Source organism: Callionymus lyra, chromosome 5 (assembly GCF_982586985.1).
Source record: "Callionymus lyra chromosome 5, fCalLyr1.hap1.1, whole genome shotgun sequence".
NCBI lineage: Eukaryota > Metazoa > Chordata > Actinopteri > Syngnathiformes > Callionymidae > Callionymus > Callionymus lyra.
The window spans coordinates 25,872,946-25,894,683 of record NC_141822.1 but is presented as its reverse complement, the minus strand read 5'-3'; the positions used below and the strand labels follow the sequence as shown (position 1 = coordinate 25,894,683).

Genomic DNA, 21,738 nt, shown 5'->3' with positions numbered 1-21,738 from the left:
TCAAGGAAAAGCCTGAACAAATAAAAATGTCTTAAGATGTTTCTTAAAGGAATCAGACTATTAAGAGAAGGCCATTTTGAACAGGTGAGTTTTGAGGAGAGATTTGAAAGTCTGGAGTTTGAGTTCCTGATGGGTTGAGGGAATGAGTTCCCCCCAGGGTTTTTTGTATTTGTCAGTTGAACAAAAGTTACTTCAAACTTTTTACTAGGTTCAGTTTAATTTACAATAACGTGGTGACAAAAAAAAGAACTAAGCCATGGGGTGAACTTTATAAATGAGTTTATAGCTACTTTTGAAACTTTTTGGAATAAAGGGTATATTTATTGATTTAGTAGTCAATCGATTGCATTTAATTCAGGTTTGCAATCACTTGTTCTCCAGCCATTTTAGTTACCGGTTAAAACGTTTTTTACGAATAACTTCTGAGTCATATATTTGTGCAGAATTCCAGCTGCTATTTCAGCCAAGGCTGTGGCTTGATATCCTGTTCGAGCAGGATAGGGTGTGTGTGCAGCAAGAACACCACCCTGGACAGGTAAAGGTCACTGAGGGGCTCAGTCGTCTGAAGTGGAAAGAACAAAAAAAAGATGCAGCTGAGATGCTAGAAGTCCATGTGAAGGTCAGAGCTGCAGAGATGTTGAATTAATTCACTGTCTGGCTGATGTAAAAGTCCCGCTTCATGTTTTTTTAAGGGCAAACATGGAACTGAGAGTCTGTTTTTTTTAATCTCATTTTTTTTATTTTTCTAGCCTGACACCTTTTTTTTAAGTAACTGGTCACATAATAATGAGTTAAAAGCATAACGTTTATGGATAAAAATATTTTTCGCAGCACAAGCTATAAATATATATTTTTAATTTTGACCACCGTACCTTTACATTACATAAACAATGTATACGAATACTATAGATAACAATGTATATTTTTGATGATTTAAAATAACTTCGGAAACCATAGTACCGGAAGTACCGGAAGTTGTCATCGATGACAGCGCCGCGTTCCCGCGAAGACTGAGAAGTACAAGTTGTAACATCCCGACAGGATTCTTGTTTAAATTCGAGCTTTATTCGGCATCGCAGCATAAGCACGAACCTAAGGTAAGTTGTTTGGCTGATGTTATGACTTGAAGCTAAAATGGCGCCGTGTGAACCGCTACAGCTGCTGTAGAAACTTCACACCAAACTTAATTAGAAATGTGAAGTACTGATGTAAACTTGGGTATTTTATTTGGATTCCTGTGCGTTAGAAGTAAGAATTAACCGAACTTAAGCGTGTCTATAATGTTGGCACGAAATCGGGTTACGTTGTTTGACTTTAAAGTTCGTCTGGACTTATTATTTCCATAACACCATGACCTTAACATTAACATCTGCCTCATTTTTTCCCCCAGATTTAAGTGAAGGTGTTGTTTTTTTCTGTCAACATCATGAGCAAAAGGAAAAGCAAAGAGTCCCACCTCCCCGTCGGTGAATCTATCAAAAAGGTAAGACTATCATTATGTTTTTCATTGAACAAGCATAATATCCTTTGCATGTGTTTCAGCTTCAAACTATTCTACGAGAACGTCTCTGTCATCAGATGCTGCCCGGCAGCCTGGAGGGAGTCGAGGCGCAACACAAGTAGGTTTTCCTTTCTCCACCCGGAGAGTATTTTCAAATCCATTCTTTTTAGCTGAAACAAAGATTCCCGAGATATGCATAGAAAATGTGAAATCCTCTGTGACCCAGTTTACTAGCACCTGACAGCTCTGTTCTAGTTTGGAGAAGAACAATTCCAGTTAGTGCCTAAAAAACGTCAGCACTATAGTGTTTTTTCTTCTTCTTTTCAGACACTTGTTAGAGCTTCTGAGGCGCACAGCAGTCCATGGGGAAAGTAACTCTGTGCTCATCGTTGGTCCCAGGGGCTCAGGAAAGACCATGGTACGCCTCAGACGGAGTTCTACAGACTTGGAGGATTTACTTGGTTTTTGTTTTTTTTGTTTTTTTTACAGCTGTTAAAGTGTGTGCTGAGAGATCTGCTTAAAGTGGATGAAGTCCAGAAAACACTTCTACAGGTTCATCTAAATGGTAATAGAACATGTATAATACATAGTTACAGGATCTTCATTGATACATCGGAATGTTCACTTTATTTGAGCTACTTATTATTATTATTTAATTATAATTAATCAGAATTTAATAGTTTTTCAAATCACAATTTGATTTACCTTTTATTTTCTTTGTTTTGTTTTCCATTTTGAGGGAGGGATTAGTTTGTTTCATTTCATTTTAAATTTATTTAAGAATTTTGATAAACATTTGATAATAGTAATAATTGGTGGAAAAAAAGTAATCAACAAATATAAATAATTTCCTTGAGGAAAGATTTGGAAAGTTTAATTTTAATTACTGTTCTTTGTGTGTGTATTTGGTTCTGTAATTTGTTTTTAAGACCCATTTATTTGTGCAGGCTTTTTATTAATTATCTTGGGGCTGCTGTGTTTGTCTCTATGTTGTCTTGGCCTTTTAAAGTATGTATTTGTATTGTTTAAGCGCTTTGTGACCCTGGTCTGTGAAAAGCGCTTTACAAATAACAATAATTACTTACTATATCCGTCACGCGTCTTGTTTCAAGGCCTCTTGCAGACCGATGACAGAATAGCTCTAAAAGAAATAACCCGACAACTCAACCTGGAAAACGTTGTCGGTGACAAAGTGTTTGTGAGTATTATAACTTTTGGGGTTAATGACTCAAAATTCTCCCTTTAAAACATTATTTTCTATTTATTTCAGGGAAGCTTTGCTGAAAATCTGGCTTTCCTGTTGGAGGCGCTGAAGAAGGGTAAGAAAGAATGGCTCATGTCTGAAAATAAATAATTTTAAAATGACGACTGACTTTTTTAATTGAAACGGTTTAATCCAGGTGATCGCAGCAGTAGTCGCCCCGTCCTGTTCGTCCTGGATGAGTTTGACTTGTTCGCCCACCATAAGAACCAGACTCTGCTCTACAACCTGTTGGACGTGTCCCAGTCGGCCCAGGCCCCGATCGCAGTGGTGGGAGTCACGTGTCGGCTGGTGCGTCTGGACACTTGCACACCTGAGCCATCGCTTTTAACTAAACGTTCGCACGTGATCGTCAACAGGACGTTCTGGAGCTGTTGGAGAAGCGGGTCAAGTCACGCTTTTCTCACCGGCAGATTCACCTGCTCAGCAGCTTGACCTTCTCTCAGTATCTGGACCAGGTCAAGTCCCAGCTGAGCCTCGCGCAGGATTTTCCTGATGCCAGGTTTTGTCAAGATTGGAACGACGGCGTCCAGGTAGGTGTGTAGGAGATTAAAACGTGTAAATGTCAGCTGGATGTTTTTGTTTGTTTCCATTTCCAGAGTCTGTGCAAAGACAAGTCTGTGGAGGAGGCTCTGAAGAGACACTTCAATGCCAGTAAAGACTTTCGCTCCATGCAAATACTTCTGGTGAGAGTGGAAGACTTTGGTCAGGTTTATCCAACAGAAACATACATTTTAATATGTTGTATATATTCTTACAGATGTTTTGTTTAAGTCGAGTCTCTCTCAAGAACCCGACGGTCAGACCGGCTGATCTACTGGAGGCGAGTCGCATGTGCTTCAGTGACGCCAAGGCCAACATGCTTCATGGTGACTCTCAAGACTCTTTCTTCTGGTTGAACATCATAATACAATTAACAATACATGTGTTTGGCGCAGGGCTGTCCATCCTAGAACTCTGTCTGATCATTGCCATGAAACATCTCAATGACATTTATGAAGGAGAACCGTTCAACCTTCAGATGGTTCACAATGGTAAGACGACCTTAACGCATACATTCCTGTGTATTTTCTTAATCTGTTGTTTCCTCCTTTTATCTTGATCAGAGTTTAAGAAGTTCCTTCAGAGAAAATCCAGTTCGATGTACAACTTTGAGCAACCTGTCATCATGAAGGTCAGAATATATATTTTACTCTTAAAACCTGTGTTACAGTATGTACTGTTTTGAGTATTGTTTTGATTGTTAAAGCGCTTTGTGACCCTGGTCTCGAAAAGCGCTATATAAATATATATTACTTACTTACTTACAGTGCAACGTATAAATGAATATTACTGAAATGTGCAGTACTTGTATCGACAACTAGGTGTCACCACCGCTACTTCCTGGGCAAACATTGTACTTTGAAATCGCCTCACGTAATTTTGAGGACTATTTGCTTTGATAGTTGAATTTGACCCACTTTTTCTGTATCGTGCACGTTTCTGATCCCACGATTTATATCTCAAGGCATGAGACGCATGATTCTATGATGCTGGAGCGTTACATCCTACAACTGTTAGTTTAGATTAGAATTTAAAAAATGGAGATGCTGCAGAGGGATGGTCTCTCACTCATCTCCCCGTGTTATAACATTATTTACAGACATTTATTGGCCATTTTTGACCATGTGAAAAATAAACACCATCATTTCCTATTTAAGTTGGAAGAATAAGTTGTGTCTCTGGCCTCTCGTGCTGCAGGCCTTCGAGCATCTACAGCAGCTGGAGATGATCCGGCCGACTGACAGCTCCACCATGAAGACACAGAGGGAATACCAGCTGATGAGACTGATGTTGGACCCAAGCCAGATCATGGATGCCCTGCAGAAGTACCCACAATGCCCCACTGACGTCAAACAGTGGGCCATGTCTGCATTCGGCTAGTTTGACTTTCGCTGAATTGAAATAAATGTTGCTTGTGTATCAAAAGTGTGAATTTTGGAAAAGACATCAGATTTCATCATCCTTGTTTAAACCTCAGATAAGAGGCTGTTATGATTAAGAGCATCTTAATCTTTCATGGGGTCTGCAACATTTTTTTTTTAAAGAAGCATCTTGGCTGCTCACCAACCAAATCGGAGCGGAAAAACATTTTATAGGCTCAGACAAACTATTCATTAAAGTTTTATCAATTAAGTTGTACTGATGCAGTCAAAGTAAATATTTGTATCAAACATGGATTATTTTCAATGTTTCTAAGGTCATTTTCTTCTTTAAATATTTATATTCCACTCATGTTTTGTTAGACATTGGTCTTTCTTTAAACTCGCTTTTCTAACTCAATTTCTAGCTTACATTAAAACTTGTTTTTGTTTTAACTAATTCAATTTTAACAAAAAAAAACTAAAGCTTCTACAATTGTGAACCTTTATTTATTTTGTAAAAACATGTAAATGCAGTTAAGTCAAACCTGCTGGTCCAGAAAGGTGTTTTACAAATAACCTTTACTTACTATTCTTGTCGTTTATCACCTTTTTTCTCTTTGAAAAAAAAAGAAGAGGGCAGTAAAAGAACAAGGAAGAACCATTCACAATCTAAAAACATTTATTTACATCACATGGATCACTTCAACTGATAAAAACCACAACCGACTGACATGCGAGTCTCGGCGCTGATCCAGGACCGGTTTCAAACCATAAAAGTTGATTCATCATCTCTGTTCATTGAAAGTTTAAAACTTCGTAGATCTTTTCTATTTTGTACTCCTGTTGGTACAAACACCGGCATTTTTAAAAATTATTATTGTGAAATATTTGCAGGAATTTTATTCCTGTTGGTTTGATGGATCCTGGATCAGCGATTCAACTCTTGAAAACCTCAAGAAATGTGGGGTCAAAAAACCTTTAGTGTTATTTACTTGTTTTTTTTTTTCTGTAGGAATTCGGCGACCAGACCTTTTTTTCCAAAGTCATTATGACTTTGACCACAAGGTCAATGTTTTTCTCTTCTTACCAAAACGGCAAAAAAAAAAGTCAGGGTGTTGAGATGCTTGAATGAAATACTATAAGTGTATGATTTAATTATCAAAGAGTATTCCATTTTGCTCTTTGAGAGCTCCAGAGGTGTTTTAAATATACAAACAGCAGAAGACCACTGTGGGCTTAAGATTCCTTAATATCTATACCAGAGAGAAAGAAAACCCTCTAAGTGCTTTCATAGATGCTTTACAAAGTCCCCCCCCCACCCCCCCGAGAGCCTCTAGCTTTCAGCTTATACAAAGCTCAACTAAATGTACGCATTGTGAAGGACAAATCTGAATCAAAACACAAGAGAAGTATAAATGAATGTTCGAGGAAACACTGAAGTTCACACGCACTTATAAAGTTTCAGCTCAGAGTATATAGTTGATACAGGTATTTATGTCTGTACAGATCCTAGACTGCTTAAAATAGTGGGTGGGGGGGGGGGCAACAACACACAATATTTCACTGGTATTTATATGCACAGCAATGTGAGGTGCTGGGCTGGAGGAAGTCAAGGTGGAAACGTGTGAACGGCGACGTCTGGATGATCCACTCCGACCCCTCGAAACCATCGGATCAGTAGCATTAAGTCATCTTTCACGACACCCTTTACTGAGGGTGAAACCAAAACTAGGAGGAGCTTCTTGTACATTTCCAATCATCGCTTGTGTGCCTGAGCTGTGGATAAACATGTAGTTTAGCTGCTTAAAAACAGCAGATTCAAGGGGGAAAAGTTTCAGGTGCAGGAGTGGATCTCCACGTGTGGCCCCTCACCCGCTCAGACAGGGTACAATGGTACGATACCAGTCAGAAGCAAAGCCCTCTACAGGTACACAGGGCCGGTCTTAATCCATCGACCACGATACCGGTATCCAGTAAGTTTGAAGAACATTCATTCTCGGTCATTTTGTCCGTAGACTGAATAGTTAGAAGCATGTTTACAGTTCATATATATATATATATATTTTTTTATATTTTCTGTGATTAATCAAAGTATTTCCTGAATTATAAATGAAAAAACCCACCCACCCGAGCCCTCCCGCCCACAAATACACAAATACCGGCAAACTCTACTTTAGAGTCGCACGTGAACTTTGAACTCCACAACCTCAGGCCTGTAAATTAAAAAATAAATACAACATATCAATATGCAAGGTCACGCATTTAAAAAAAAAAAAAGAAATAAAATGCTACAAGTTTGTTTGTGTGTTGTTTACACTGAGAGTCACTCCTGCAGCTGATCCCACAGAAGTGTAGGGTAGATTGCGGCACTGGTTGCATATAACTTGTTAGAACTTAGAAAAGCATAGTACTGAATCCCTGAATGGTATTTGGAGTTTTGGGACAGTTTCTTTCTGATGCAGATTACAGTTGAAATCCACTGACCTGGGGGGGGTTGGGCTTTTAGGGTTTGCATGAATCAGTGGAGAAGGTGACAATAAAGTTGATTATATATTAAAAATATATAGATTGTTCGGCAGCATTCGAAGCTATTAATTGTCTCGTCTTTAAGTGCTACGTCGTACGACATTTCCAAGACTCTTATTGTTATTTAATCCAACGTTTGACTTGATTGCCAATTCAGATAAAGAGCGAAAAACTCTCAAAAGAAGGTTCATAACTCTCCGGGAATACTTTCGATTTTCAAATCACTGCTTTACCCTGTGAGTGAGGTAGTGCTAACCGATTGAAGGTATGGATCCTACCAGACCGCTCCGAACACCTTCAGTACCCATCGACACACATCGGGAGAATGACAAAGAATCAACAGCAGCGAAAAAAAGGAAGCGATGCTACAGTCAGTATCTAAGATGATGGCTTTAACTTCCTGTAGGTTTCTCGTGTTGCAAAAGTGCTGAAGATCGACTGCACTCTACTTTAAATAGGCAATGGATATCGTGAAGACAATGTTTGGCGACATTCCTGAAACGTAATCTACTTATTCGAGAAACTGCCCCAAAACCTTGAGGAGAGACTGCAGGTTTTTTCATTTTTTTTTTTTGCCGGCACCAGTGTTCAACATCCCTAAGAGGAAAATAAAGATTTTTTTTTTTTTAAAAGAAAGAAATTGGCCACTGTTGTGTCTCACAACGGCGACGGATACATCCTTTTTGCCTGACATCTACAAGAGTAACTAGAAGTGGACACGTAGAAATGGCACCAGGATGAAAGAGAGCAAGAAAAAGTTTCTTCTCGTCTCCACTCGTACAGCGGACTGTTTGGTTCGTGTCTGCAGGAGTCGTAAAAGATCGTAGCCCTGCGGTAGCAAAGTTGACTGGCAGTTTTTTGTCAACGGTTTTGAACTGTGTTGACGACAGATATGGTTAATGCGAAGCCGTTGGATGATGAGGATGATGACGGTGGACAGCCGTGTGAGATGCTCGTGCTACGTCCTTCATTGTAGTGGAAACTCATTGGAAACGAGGATCTACGCCCACCACGCCTCCTTCGGCATGACATTTAGAAACAAAGTGGTCATTATTACTGCTGCAAAAAACGTGTAGTGTGCAGCGGAGATCTTTACTTAGTGTCGCCCACCAGTTCAACGGACTCAAAGCTCCTCGAGCGACGGCTCCCTTAGTGTTTTGGTTGTGAATCTAAGCATTGGTTGGGCAGGAAGTTTGGAACAACCTCTGAGAATTCCTGCTCCTACTCCCGAGCTTCTCGATCGAATATCTATATTTCACATGGATTTACGTGACGGTTAACTTCGTAATCAAACTGTCGACATCGTGATGGGGGTTCAACATCCGGCTGCCCCCCGATTCCTCTGAGGAGGGAACAAGTGGAGACGCTCCGAGTGTCAAATGAAGAGATGATGGGAGTTATAAAGTGTAGAGTAGCAAAGATTCCTGAGGCGTATCAATTGACAACAGAAACTCTTGAGAGTACGACAAATCAAAACCCACAAAGATGTGTGCAATCAAATGAAAAGCAAGCTGGCTCAGCTGAATACAGGTCAAATTCCAAAGTTGGGCTTGGAAGAAAGAAAAAACAAAAAAAACAAAACACTTCAAATCTGATTATCTAACACTTTGTTCATCTGGTTTTGATTCATTTAAAAAATTAAATTAAATAGCTACGAGAACAAAACGCTCCGATTAAAACCCCTTCTCAGACCAAATATCAACGGTTTGGTTGGTTGTGCACCGACAGTAGATCTAACAACCAAAGATAACGATAAGAACTTCTTCGCGGGTCGGTTTGACCCCAATATCAACAGCACAGAGAGTTATTAACAAAACTAACACCAAGTTGTTCAGTCGAAAATGCAAGAGAAGGGGAAACAGCAATGAGTGTGTGTGTGTGTGTGTGTGTGTGTGTGTGTGTGTGTCTGTGTGTGGCCACGTCGATGCAGACTTTGTTGACTACATTACCCATAATTCACGGGTGTTTGGATGTCATGAACAGTGAGAGGGACTCGTGTCCGTGAACTGAGGTATACCTGGTTGAAGGAGGTTTATGGTTTTTATCGTCGTAATGCTTGATTATGGACCCCCTCCCCTCCCGTCCTCCGTCCCCCTTCACCCCGTCAACACAAGCTTGGTTTACCAAGGGTCCATGATACACTATGTACAGCAGCATTACACTATGAACATTCAGAAGCCGTTTGCTTATTGGCAGAACGATAGTCTTCGGGAAAATAATAAAACACACACAAGAGAAACAGCAAATTGAGAGCCCGGTGCTCGTCTTTTTTTTCTTTTTCTTCTTTTTATAATACACTAAAATGCAGAGTTCAAGAGTGGATTTCCATGCAAGATCTTCTCTCTTTGTAGAAAATCCAGCAGAACAGCACGCTCTCCTCCCGTGTGTGTGTGTGTGTGTGTGTGTGTGTGTGTGTGTGTGTGTGGCTGTGTGTGTGTGTATAAAAACAATACATGATGACAGTTGGGGTGAAGTTGTCCCGGCATGTCAGTCACTCGTGTCAACACCGTTATCTTTTGTTTTTTCCTTGATGTCTGAAAATATCCTGAATCTCGGAACGAGAAGTTCTGTTTTTTTTAATCCTCAGGCACAAAAATGAGGTGGAGATGGACTGACGTGGTGAGGTGCAGCGCAGGGAGTTTCCTGAACGCGAGTAGCGGCCCGCACTTAAAGGAAGAGAAAAAAAAAAAGACGATGGAGAAAGAATAAAAGAACCCACTAAAGCCCACCGACCAGGGTAGGCTGTTCTGGTTCCACGAGCTCCTGCGGAACAGCAGATCATAAGCTGGACTCTTTGGGCGGGAGGTCCACATTGGTCACCATGGTAACCACGGTGACTATCTCCTCGGGGCCGATGATGGGCGCCTGGCGCTGCATTTGGCCGATGCGCTCCTCCACGCAGCCGGCGGACAGACGAGCCTCCGCCTCGTGGTCCCAACAGTCTTCGATGGTTTCACAGAGCATTGCAAGACCCTGAGACCAACGGAGAACTTCAGTGAGTTAAGAACATGTTGACATTTACAGAGGCTCAATATTCCATTCTTAAAGTCACTGATATGTTGTCGGGGTGCTATGAAAGTATAACAGTATCATCAGAATATTGATTGGTTGAATTGAACATTTGAAAACTTTCATTTTTATTTTAATAATAATTATAATATACATATTTAAAAACTCAACCTTTCAATAGACAAATTATTGAATTAAAGGTTTCAATATAAATAATTCAAAATTCTAATACAGAAATAATAGAAACTAATTATTAAAAAAACAAAAATAATTCAACCATTTATTTTTGGCTGATATACATCCATAGGTTACACTTTAGAAATCCTTGTTTATCCCATACTTTTCTTTTTTTACTAGTAAATGTAGGAAGTTCTAGTTCTTTTCTTTTTTATTATTAATTTACATTTAAAAAAAAAAAAACTTACCAGCACTTTCAGCAGTTTGATTCTGTTGCAAAACTGGTCAAACTCAAGGCCTGCCAGTTTATTTTATGCGATTCCAAGATAGTTTGCCCAAAAATCCAAGTAGATTAATGATCATGTATATATAGATATATATTAAGATGCTTACACTTAAGCTAAGTTGAGAAACAATGATAATCAATGTCAACACTTAGACATAGACTATCAATATCAGTAAAAAGGAATTTGATACTCCTTGTCAAGGCAGTTTTGTAAATTAAATAAAATTCATTTCAGCCTGTGACCAAGTGTGTATAAATACGTTGGCCCCTTAGTGTGATCGAGTTGGAAAAAAAAGCTGTTAGCTGGTTTACTCACCGCATGTTTCTGCCAGCACTCGCGCAGGCACGGCCGCAGTTTTTTATGCACAACTACTTCCTGCATGTCCTCCAACGACGGATGCTGACCCACTTCTTCCTCGAATGGGAGCATGTACTCATCCACGGGCCCTGAAACACCGTCCTCTGGTTAAAGATTGTCACGACAGCGATGTTGAAGTCGGAGAGGAAACCTCACCATCTGCGGCCGTGCACCGAGCTGCCAGTTCCCAGAGCACCAGGCCGAAGGCATACATGTCGATGCGCAAGAAAGAATCCCGCTGGAAGTTGATGGCGCCCTCCAGGACTTCGGGAGCCATGTAGCGCCGTGTCCCCACCTGAAGGGTTAAGCGAGACAGATCAAATGGTCAAAACGCTGACGCGGGGAAAAAAAAAAATCAAGGCTTTGAGGGGAACAGTGGCACAGCTGACAGACCTGCTGAGAGCGTGAAAAGTGAGGCTGAACATTGATGCGGTTGATACAGTTCACAGAGATGGTTCAATAAAAAGCCTCACATTGCAGGTAATTAACAAATAAAGACAAATAACCAGGAAGGCCAGTGACACATTTCATTAACGGATATAAGGAACTGCCAAGAAAATAATTTAAAGGAGAATAAAAAACAAACTTTGCTGCTGACAAAGGGATTATTACAAGTAAACTTGAATCACATATTTTGAAGTAAGAAGTCAATTCCTGCCTGGTTTCCAAGCAGGCACAGCAGCTTCTAAATGCATTTCTTTGTAATCTAGACAGTAGACTGGTCATTTCTTCTTTTAAAATATCTTCTATATTAAACATACATTTTAAGACATTTTATTGTATACTTTGACAATTAAAAAACACAAAATTTGCTTAAACATTTACAGTAATGCTATATTTTACCATTTCAACAGCTAGCCGTTTTCTATAATAATCATTAATATTTACTTTGACGTGCCAGAAAAAACATATTTAATAAGGTTTATTGAAATGTTAGGTTATTTAGCATTTTGTCTCATAAAACAATGAATGAAGTAAATAGAAATTAAATGGTCATTTTTCTCTGAAGTGTGGGAGCATTTGTGTTTTGTAGAAACATTTTTTTATTACAATAAACATTGATTAGGTTTCTTTTATAATCAGATTCACACAATGAAAATACCTTGTTTCCAATCTCTTGAATTAAATCAACTCTACATCAAAAGGTTATGAACTCAAGACGAGAATTGAAAGAAAATTTAAACATGCCAGAGGTTTCTCGTCACAGTGCTCACCTGTCCATGTGTATCTCCTGCCGATTTTCCTGCCTCGAACTTTAGCGCCAGACCAAAATCAGCGATGCATGCGGTCAGGTTGTTTTTCAACAGAACATTCTTGGTTTTTATGTCCCTGAAACAGAACAAGTAAAGACGTTTATTGTTCAGCGCGTCAAAGTTGCAAATTGCAATCGTCAAACCTGTGAGCGATGGAGGGCTTGTGTCCATCCTTGTGACCGGGGATGTCCTCGTGCAGGTAGGCGAGGCCTCTCGCCGCCGTCTGAGTGATGAGGCAGAGCTCGTTCCACGACACCACGTTTGCTTTAAGGAAGTCCGTCAGAGAGCCCTGTGGTGACAAGCGTCAATCAAAAACAACGCTCCATGCTGCTTCAGAAATATAATATGGACAAAAAAAAGGGGGTCAAAATATTTGACATCAACCAGTTTCATCATTTGCAGTTGCGCCGCTTTATTTAAACTCAAGGTCATTTGCACTGAATCACCAGTAGATGGCGGGTGACTCTCACAAGTAGCACAAATCACAAGTAGGTCATTGACGTGGAAAAAAAAAAAACAGTGCAGTGAAGTATTTTTTCCTTGAAAAAAAACGCATGTTAGGACTTAAAGTAATGTGAGTGGGCTCAGTGTGTGACAGTGAATATTTTTTTAAATTCATATATAAGGTTTTCCTATTCCAATATCTGTAACCAAAGCTTGTATACCTAATGCACATTTTCAAATGTATCCCACTTTCTTATTTATGCTTGAACATCATTTCCTTGGGGCTGAGCCAAATAACCTAAATGCAGGAAGTGAACCCGAACATACAGGATTAAGTTAAATAATGAAAATAAACCAGCTATTTAAAACCATCATCTTTGTTCGTATATAATCGCTGTTGACGAACATACCTTTTCATGATAGGTGGTGATGAGCCAGAGCTCCAGATCCAAATTGTTGTTCCGTTTCTCCACGCCGATAAAGTGGAGGATGTTTTCGTGCTTCATTCCGCTCACGCTGTACATTTCATACTCGTTCTGCCACGACAGCTTGTCCTGAACAACGAGCAAAGAATATGAGAGCAGATGTTCGCCTTGTTAAAACGGCATTGTTTTAAACATAAATATAAAATATGAAGCGATTATCGGAGCCATCAAACGAACTAGAGATCCGTAAATTGCGATCGTACCTGAATCGGGAAGATTTTGACAGCCACGTATTCGCTGAGCAGCTGGGCCTTCCAGACGCAGCCGAAGCGCCCCCTGGCTTTAACTTCAATCAGCTGCAGCGGCTTTTGACCCATGATGGGTGATGGCGGAGAAGGCCCTGGATCCTGAATGGTACAAATAAAATTAAAAATCAGACAACCTTGATTCGTAACTGCAGTAAAACTGTTTACTGTGGAGGTGACTGCTGTGTGGATTGAACTCAATTTGTCCGCTAGCACTTCTTTTTATCTGGTATTGCCTCACCAGTGTTATTTGTTTTGAGACTCTTTGTAATTGGCCGTTTGACTGCTCACAGTGTACGGAGCAAGTGTGGCACGTTAAATTCCTTTAATTTAATTATGACCAAAGTTTTATTCCCTTTCGGCTGTGATGACACAGCATGCCCAGCAGGCTCTGGATTAATTCATTTGAAATTCAATTAAGCGTCTTAAGTGTGGCATCTATTTGGGTTATTGAGGCAAAATTGGAACTGGAGGTTTGCCAGTTTAAAGAAACTTTATAGCGAATGCATGTCTGCCCTCGAGCGAGGCGTGCGCTTACAGCAGATAACGCTCGGAGAGGAGTTTCTAATAACCGGTGTAGGTGCTTCTGACGGTTGAAAGTTTGTGCGTGTGTCCATGCTGATGGCATGTAAACAAAAGCAAAGCCAGGAAGTAACGTGTTCCAGATCTAAAGTAGGTTAAACACAGCTGGTGATCTGGATTAAGCTGATCACTTTCACATGTGACTTGATGGAGAAGGACAAAGAGTGAGCAAGATAAAGAAGAGGGAGGTTAAAGCCAAGCATGCACTGAGGGAGTCACATTTCCACGGGATAAAAGGTGGAGGAGAAAGACGAGCTCATGACTGATGGCCTTTGATGAAAGCAGATACGCCGCAGTAAAATCTCAACTCCAATCTCCGCGTCTCTGGAGCGCTGCTGTCAGTTTGGCGGAATCTTCCTGCAATGCCAACAATGTTCATGTTTTTACTTGAACGGACGATAAGCTAGACCCCGAGGGCCCCGGGGGGGTTTTCTCCAGCGCTACGATAATATATCACAAGTGCTCACTTGTGAAGACCAGACTGTTTCTTTTACTTTTTCAAAAAAAAAAATAGACACCGGGTTCAAACCTTTGGGGCCCAAACTCCCAAAAAGACATTCTCTGTCAGCTTTACAGGAGAATTAAAACACAAAGAAATTAAACAAGTGACATGACATGGCTACAAGCCTTCAAATCAGCCCCTTCTAAATTAATTTCAAACCAAACATGTTTACACAATTGTTGATGTGTATAACATTGTAACATTTATGATAATAAACAACCGGAGCAGCTTGTAACAAAAAGGAAAGATTAAAGTTTAGCAGTATTTCCTGGTTCGGCTGAATACATGCATTTTAATGCGAAGCAACAAAAACATTTGCATTTCCCAAGACCAGGTTCTCCTAACTCACTGTGTGATTTTAAATGCTGACGTAAAAGGTACCACAGTGCATTTTTACAATGCCTAAATGGTAAATCATAATCCACCCGTTCTACTGGATTTGGTTAGCTAGTGTTAATTGCTAATGTTGTATTCTGTTTTAATATAACAATACGTTTAATATCTGCCGCCATGATATTTATACTATTTGTATTTAAGACAGAGCGGGTGTCAAAGAAAGTTTCAGAAAATTAAACGAGTGGAAGAAAAAGTCCTGCTCTGGGTGAGTTGGAAAAGTACGCAAGTTGGGAGAAGTTAACCAAGTGTCAGCGTGGGATGGGAAACAAAAACAACAAAACCAACAGTGTGTCTGAGTCTGAAAGGCTGCAAGTCATGACTCAACTCAAGCATGTTGCAACTAACTTGGTGTGAAAACAAAAATGTGCATGTAATATATTCATGCCAATCATCTTGTGTTTGAAGATATTGTAATTTTGAAATTAAACATAATCTCACACAAATATTTTTGGTAGGAAAATGTGTTCAGTCACCAGCTTCCTCAGCAGTGAGGGGAAAAGAGCTTAAACTTAAGTTTATTGACATTTTTCTCTTTCAGCAGAAACACTGACAGCTTTTCACACCGATGTTGACAAACAGACTGGTTAGAGAGAGTCAACAAAGAGGTATCGTTCTCAGTATTTCCCCCAAAATATTTTGGAGACGATCAGGGTAAGGAGTGGCAGTTTTGGTTTTTATTTCAAATCTAACATTTTACAGATAAAAACAGTTTGATTGACTGATTATTTGTTGCCTTGAATATTTTGTTTACAGTTTAGCTAAAAAAAAAAAACACCCAGTTTTCTGTCCTCAATTTGTTTATTTGTTAATTTTTTGTAATTATTATTTGTCCTACGTTACTGATTGTACCACACTCGCCCGTCTCAATTGAATGAAGAGAAAGCGTGTTTGCAGTGATTTTAAACGACATTTATAAATGTAACCATTGTTTTTATTTTGTTAATCAGGTTTTTTCTGACTTTATTCCTCCTCCTTGTCTTTTACGACATGTCTTTTTTCCATCACACGGTAATGGCTTGTTGAAGACAATATTTGGGCATCATTTTTGTTGACAACTAGCAGTTAGGGGGATGACTATAGAGAGGAATAATACACTTTGGCATGGGTAAAAAACTAATATGAAAAACAAATGTTTAAAGGGTTTTTAAATACTTGTTAATGACCTACCAGACTGGTGTTCTAATAAAGTATGCTCTGAAAACATAGTTTTCATATTACACCATTTAAGCTTGGAAATCCTTGGCAGCAAGGTTTAGTGTCATTTTATCTCACCAGCTAGGAACCAATCAAACAAAGTAGTGAAATTGAAAATGGATAAACCTTTTTCTTTATATCGTGAGATGAAGTTGGATTCCATATTATGACTCAGATAAAACTCTGAAAGACATCACTTGATAGACGCAGGTGTATATGTCTGTACTGCACATGAAATCGGGGGCAGGTTATAGAAGGACACGTTGATCACGTGACATTGAAAGCAGTTATTCGACTAAAACAAGATCTTCTATTTATATTTCATGACGCTTGCCTGCAGGAGACATTGTTTCACTTCTGCTTTCGTCAAAGGGAGGGACCATCAATTTCAATACTTGCTATAAATCTGTTGAGGATTTATTTTGTAGCTATGGATGAGTCATTCCCAACATTTGCTGTTCATAATAACATTTTGGACATGAAGTGACTACAATAAGTAGGCTCAAATTCCCCAACACTAGCTGGTAGCTGGGTATGTGTGAGTGGGAATTGAGTATGGATTATGAAATTCACTGATGATGAAAACAATGATGATGATGATGATGGTGGTGGTGGTGATGGTGGTGATGGACTCTCAGTATCACTGCTGAAACAAAACTCTCCTGAATATGTAAAGAGTATGGATCTTGGGTATCTGCTTTGTATGGATAAACCCAAGTCCAGTGTTGTTGAAGCACCTCCCTCAGGAGTTACTGGATCCTTTGCCTGATCACCTGGCGCCACAGCCTCGGAGAGGTGCATATTACACTTAGTCAGCACTTGACAGGAAACGGCAAAAAAAAAAAAAAAAAAAAAGAATCCGTGGCTTCACAGTCTTCTTCCCAACCTTCAGTCCACTTATATGGTGATGAATCAAGCTACATATTTGACTACAAACCTCAGAAATATGGCACTAACGATAACAATTTCTGCCTATTTACCATAAAGTCATTAATATCAGCCTCAAACTAATAGAAGCTAAAATCACTGTGACCTTAAATTGGAGTACCGGTCAAGGACTAAATACCGCTTTTATGGCCCGCAGTCATCATTCTAAATTATAACGTTGAACATTTTCAAGCACATTTTTGCCGTTGCCACTACTTGAGCTCTTTACACACATAGACTTCAAAATGTTCCCAGTAAGTGGCATCACTTATGCAAAACGTATCTGCACCTCTCCGTCTGAATATAAAATGGTAAAAAAAAAAAAACATGCTGCATTTATACAGACTAATGATCTTTAATCTGGAGAGCGCAACACGGTGGACCAAATACAAGGGGGGGAAACTGTGCAACAACGCGTCACATAAACTTAAGACATGAACAATCAGACGAAATATCAAAGAGGGGCAGCATTCATAGCCACGAAGGCGGTTTTAAACCATGCAAAATATTTCTTCTGTGGTGAACACAAAAAAAGAAGGTGGTTCATGCAATATCCCCAGGCGGAGAAATGAACATCCAACGGAAACGTGAAGCAACAGAGTGCTGTTGAAAAGCAAAGAGGAAGAAAAGAAAAAGATGGTCTGGGATTGTGGTGGGTAATTCATACCAAGCTCTTAACCCAAAAGGGCGGGTAAATAAAGTGTTCCAACTTCAATTGAACTGTTCTTACCTCCACCATAATGTGAAAGGGATGCTTGATGAAAAAGAACACAGGAAGTAAACACAGAAATTATTGCTATTTTCTATCAGTTAGTGAATGAAAGAGCCAGATAAAAAGGTGAGGAAGATGATGGATTGTCCCCGAACAACCTCCCTCTCGCAGCGAACCACCACCTCCGTCTTAAGTGTGTGCGTGCAGAGTCCCACATGGATCAGGTTAATTAACATTCAGCAGTAAAAGCAGCACGGTACATTTCAGCAGCATGAAGGACGAAGGTGAAGCAGAGCAACAGTCACACAGAAGAAACGAACATGAATGTTCAGTAGCTTTGCGAAAACATATTAATGACTCGTCTTACCACATATATTTCATTTGTATTGCCGTTAGTGAATGTTTGACCAATGTTTAGAGAGAGACTAAGGCAACAGACGAAAGCTTAATTTAAATGTATTCTAAATATAGTTGATATTCGAGTCTGGAAAAGCCACATTTTTTTTACAGAATAAATACAATTTTACAAGGGTTAAATGGCAACATGTGGGCAGTGATATAAGGATAGTATTTGTACCCAAGGCCAGATCATTTCAGGGGCACCCAATGAAAATAATAAGAAATAAAACTATGAAACCAAAGTGGTTCACAAGAACTGTGAGAACTGCTTAGAGAGGCACAAAACTATCTTGGAGGAAAACACTATTGGTTATACGAGTATATTTTTTCAAGATTATTCAACTTGAAAATGTCAGTTTATGGCACATGGATAAATAGTAAATGTAAAAATAATTATATATAAACATTCTTACACGTTGACGTCACATTCAGTGGAAGGACAATTTTGTTCCATCAAATGCTGTGTATGTTTTCAAGGATTTAAAAATGTCTCAATGAATAATGTAACTTTGATTATTGTTTTTCTTGAATAGCAATGGGTTATCATTTGGATATCCTGAGTATCACTTCAATTGTGAAGTGCTATGATCAACAATGTCCTAAAAAATGATACATCTGCTCAGCAAAGATACTATTTCACATTTCTCAAGGTTCACTAATTAAACCGTCCTCTCTTCAAAAAATCTTGAACAACTGGTTTTAGAGATTGTGTATCTGAACATTTATCTCACTTTGAGAGGCATTTCCAAATGCTTTTAGGTAATACGTTTTATCTGAAGGCGCCTTTCTTGTCACTCAAGGTGAATTTTCTGTAAACCTCAATTACTATTCAATTAGAACTATGCATTAAGAAAATATGTAAGAAATTTCTTCTTCAAGAACCATCTTTATACTTTATAGATTCCACCATTAAATTGCTTGAAATATATATATTAGTGTTTTATTTCATGCCACTACCACTGCAAGAGAGACTTTCTAAGACGATGGCATGTTTGTTTTCCTTTTTTTTTTTTAAATCAGCCTTTTAATATTTATATCGATCTTTAATCTTGAATAACTGATAAAATATGATGTTAAAGTAAATAATGTGTGTGCTAACTATTTAGGAAACAGAATTTGTGATAGACTTTTTGCTTAAATTGATGGGTAAAGTATGGTCTTTATTAAAAAAAAAGAAAGACTTAGACAGATCAATTCCAGTTTGCCTCTTTGCTGTGGTGTTAATAATGATAAAGATTGGTGGCAACAAGCCTCAGATTCAGGATATTTGAATAAAAAGTCACTTGGATGGACAGCTTTACCCGACATGTTATCACAGACCCATGAGTCAGGTTTCATTTTCAAGCTTCAGTTAAAGTAGCTAACTTATGTAGATTAATCTTATTATTTGTTTGGTTAAAACTTTACGACATGAAAAGTCATAACTAAAACATGCCATCTAATTTTATACTAATAAATACATCATAATAATAGATTTAAATTTTTAACTTGCAATTCAAATTTAATTTATTTGTTTTATATTCGTTTATGAAGAATTGTTACCTATTGTTAAGCTTTTACATTGAGCCTCAATATGATAATTGTGATGTCGCTTGTAGCCAGGCGATGTTTTTGGTTGTTGTTTTTTCTTGTTGGGCTGTGCAAGTGAGGTCGTGCGATGTGTAGCAGGCACTAACTCAGCATTGCCCACACAGTATAAATAAACCAGCACCTCCTAGCATTAACGCTCCGCCTGCTCATAACTTGCGGCAGCCTTTTCCAAATGTGGTTTTCAACCATGCATTGTGGACTCAACAGCTTTACTGCGCTCCTTAATTTGTTTTACAAATTATACTTTTTCTTAATGTTCCATCCAACGCAACAGCAAGGAAGTGATATTGGGAGATTGTCCTTCTTTAATTTAGCTGTAATCTCTTGACATTTCTGGATTTGGAAATCATTTGGGACCACATTTTCAACTTTAAATGGTCACCATGATATTGTTTGCGCAAAAGAGTTGGCGTTTGACATTTTGACACAAGCTTCAAATATTTGTTGTGCAAAAGAGGTGAAACAAGATGTGCAACATACAACATTCAGAAAGGATGACTCACCAGTTAAAAAGCCATTGTCATGAATCAAAATATTATTAGATGACACGGATACATCTGTATAAATAAACTCAACAATGTGCTTAATAAAATAAAAGGTGTTTCAGCTCATGAGATATTTGGTGGTAACCACTGGCAATAATTGTTTAACGTTCCTTCCACTGTCGAGAATAAACTGTAATAAGTACCAGCTAATTTGTTTGCTGTACGGGAGAAGCGAAAATTATTGCATTACTTGATCTTTCCCCCAAAAGTGAATACCTACAGCAGCAGCTATTTTTACAGCCTAACATGAAATGCTACAAAAATATACGATGGACCAAAACAACACGATGAAACTCCAAGTCAATAACATTTCTGTGAAATCCATTTCACCTAGAAATGGGACAAACAACAGGTGCTATTGAGAGACAATTACCAAGAAAGAAGTGGTCCTGGTGACATTTATTAGTGGTTCCTTTGAAGACCATACCACTTTCCTCATGCAAGTCCTGAGAATACTATTAGGTACAAGGATGAGAGCCCCAGACCCATTTTCAGACCATACACTGGTGTTGAAGAGAGGGCACTACTCACTTGTTTTAACTTGTCCTGAGGAATTCTACTGAATTTTTATTCCAAGTTTCCAATTTTTTTTTTTTTAATAGGAATCCAAATCCAGACCCCTATTAAATAAAAGTTAGTTTTATGTCGACTTTTTCTCTCCCTTTCTCAATACAGTGATTAATGAAGATTTCATGCATTGGTATACAGGATGTATTCTTTAAGTGTTCCCTTTATTTTTATGGAGTAGTGTCTATTTATTGTCAGAGAATGGAGACTAATAAAATATGATAAGTGATATAATATAATAAGATAAATTCTATCGCTCAAATCTGAATGATTTCATATTAAAAATGTTTTATTTGCAAGGAAAAAAATGCATTTAATGAATATAAAAAGGTGCTACATAAATATATATATATACAAATATAATTTCTAAAGAGAATAAAGATGCGTCATTTAAGCCATGAACGAAAAAATATAATCTTGGTTTCTTAAATTCGGATGCATTACAAATTCAATATTTATGAAAAACTGTAACTCTATACAACAATCTGACGAAACAGGGTCATATATCAAGGTTAAATGAGAGACCAAATAGCCAGACAAAGCAGGCGTATCATAATCATCCAATTGTCTTTTACTTTTTAACACATTTAACAATAAAATACTATTTATTACACATGCAAAAAATACAAACAGATCGTGACTCAGAGCCTCAGTGCTGTGGCAGGTGATGGTTACAAACAGCCATCATGTTGAGTATTAGGGAGGAGTTCATGGCATCATCTTCTTCCATAAGCCAACTCTTAAATAGATTCACATATGGATGACCTTTTCTTCTTCTAATAGAACAGTCATTAGAATGTGTACAGTACATCCTGGATGACTCCACTTCCCCATCATGGATTTTATTATTCCCCTTTAAGCCGCGGTCCAGGGTA

General features: G+C 38.6%; 2 protein-coding genes across 5 annotated transcripts in view; one reads left to right on the top strand and one right to left on the bottom strand.

The window, feature by feature from the left end:
* Nucleotides 1–982: 982 nt before the first annotated feature.
* Nucleotides 983–4,730, top strand: orc4 (origin recognition complex, subunit 4). Its single transcript, XM_087792578.1, has 14 exons — nt 983–1,097; nt 1,391–1,483; nt 1,543–1,619; nt 1,829–1,919; nt 1,991–2,066; nt 2,614–2,699; nt 2,772–2,820; nt 2,902–3,053; nt 3,122–3,295; nt 3,362–3,448; nt 3,523–3,631; nt 3,701–3,796; nt 3,869–3,936; nt 4,503–4,730. Exons 2-14 carry the CDS (start codon nt 1,427–1,429, stop codon nt 4,683–4,685), a joined length of 1,305 nt encoding a protein of 434 aa, XP_087648704.1. The 5' UTR covers nt 983–1,097; nt 1,391–1,426; the 3' UTR covers nt 4,686–4,730.
* Nucleotides 4,731–5,327: 597 nt separating this feature from the next.
* The window catches only part of LOC148079891 (activin receptor type-2A-like), a 40,325-nt gene continuing 23,914 nt past the window's right edge, over nt 5,328–21,738 (bottom strand). For 2 of the 4 annotated variants that reach the window (XM_087791612.1, XM_087791614.1), the window contains exons 5-12: nt 17,781–17,804; nt 13,408–13,551; nt 13,130–13,273; nt 12,419–12,564; nt 12,237–12,351; nt 11,179–11,317; nt 10,981–11,111; nt 5,328–10,165 (exon numbers count right to left, since the gene is read on the bottom strand). In XM_087791612.1, coding sequence (XP_087647738.1) covers nt 9,971–10,165; nt 10,981–11,111; nt 11,179–11,317; nt 12,237–12,351; nt 12,419–12,564; nt 13,130–13,273; nt 13,408–13,551; nt 17,781–17,804 — 1,038 coding nt within the window. In that variant the 3' untranslated portion in view covers nt 5,328–9,970. The remainder of the gene's footprint in view (nt 10,166–10,980; nt 11,112–11,178; nt 11,318–12,236; nt 12,352–12,418; nt 12,565–13,129; nt 13,274–13,407; nt 13,552–17,780; nt 17,805–21,738) is intronic. The other 2 variants (XM_087791613.1, XM_087791615.1) reach the window with 1 other exon arrangement.

Coding starts and splice junctions, on each gene's coding strand:
- orc4 (XM_087792578.1), top strand. CDS start 1,427: ATGAGCAAAAGGAAAAGCAAAGAGTCCCACCTCCCCGTCGGTGAATCT. Junction 1,484..1,542: donor TCGGTGAATCTATCAAAAAG/GTAAGACTATCA, acceptor CATGTGTTTCAG/CTTCAAACTATTCTACGAGA. Junction 3,296..3,361: donor ATTGGAACGACGGCGTCCAG/GTAGGTGTGTAG, acceptor TTCCATTTCCAG/AGTCTGTGCAAAGACAAGTC.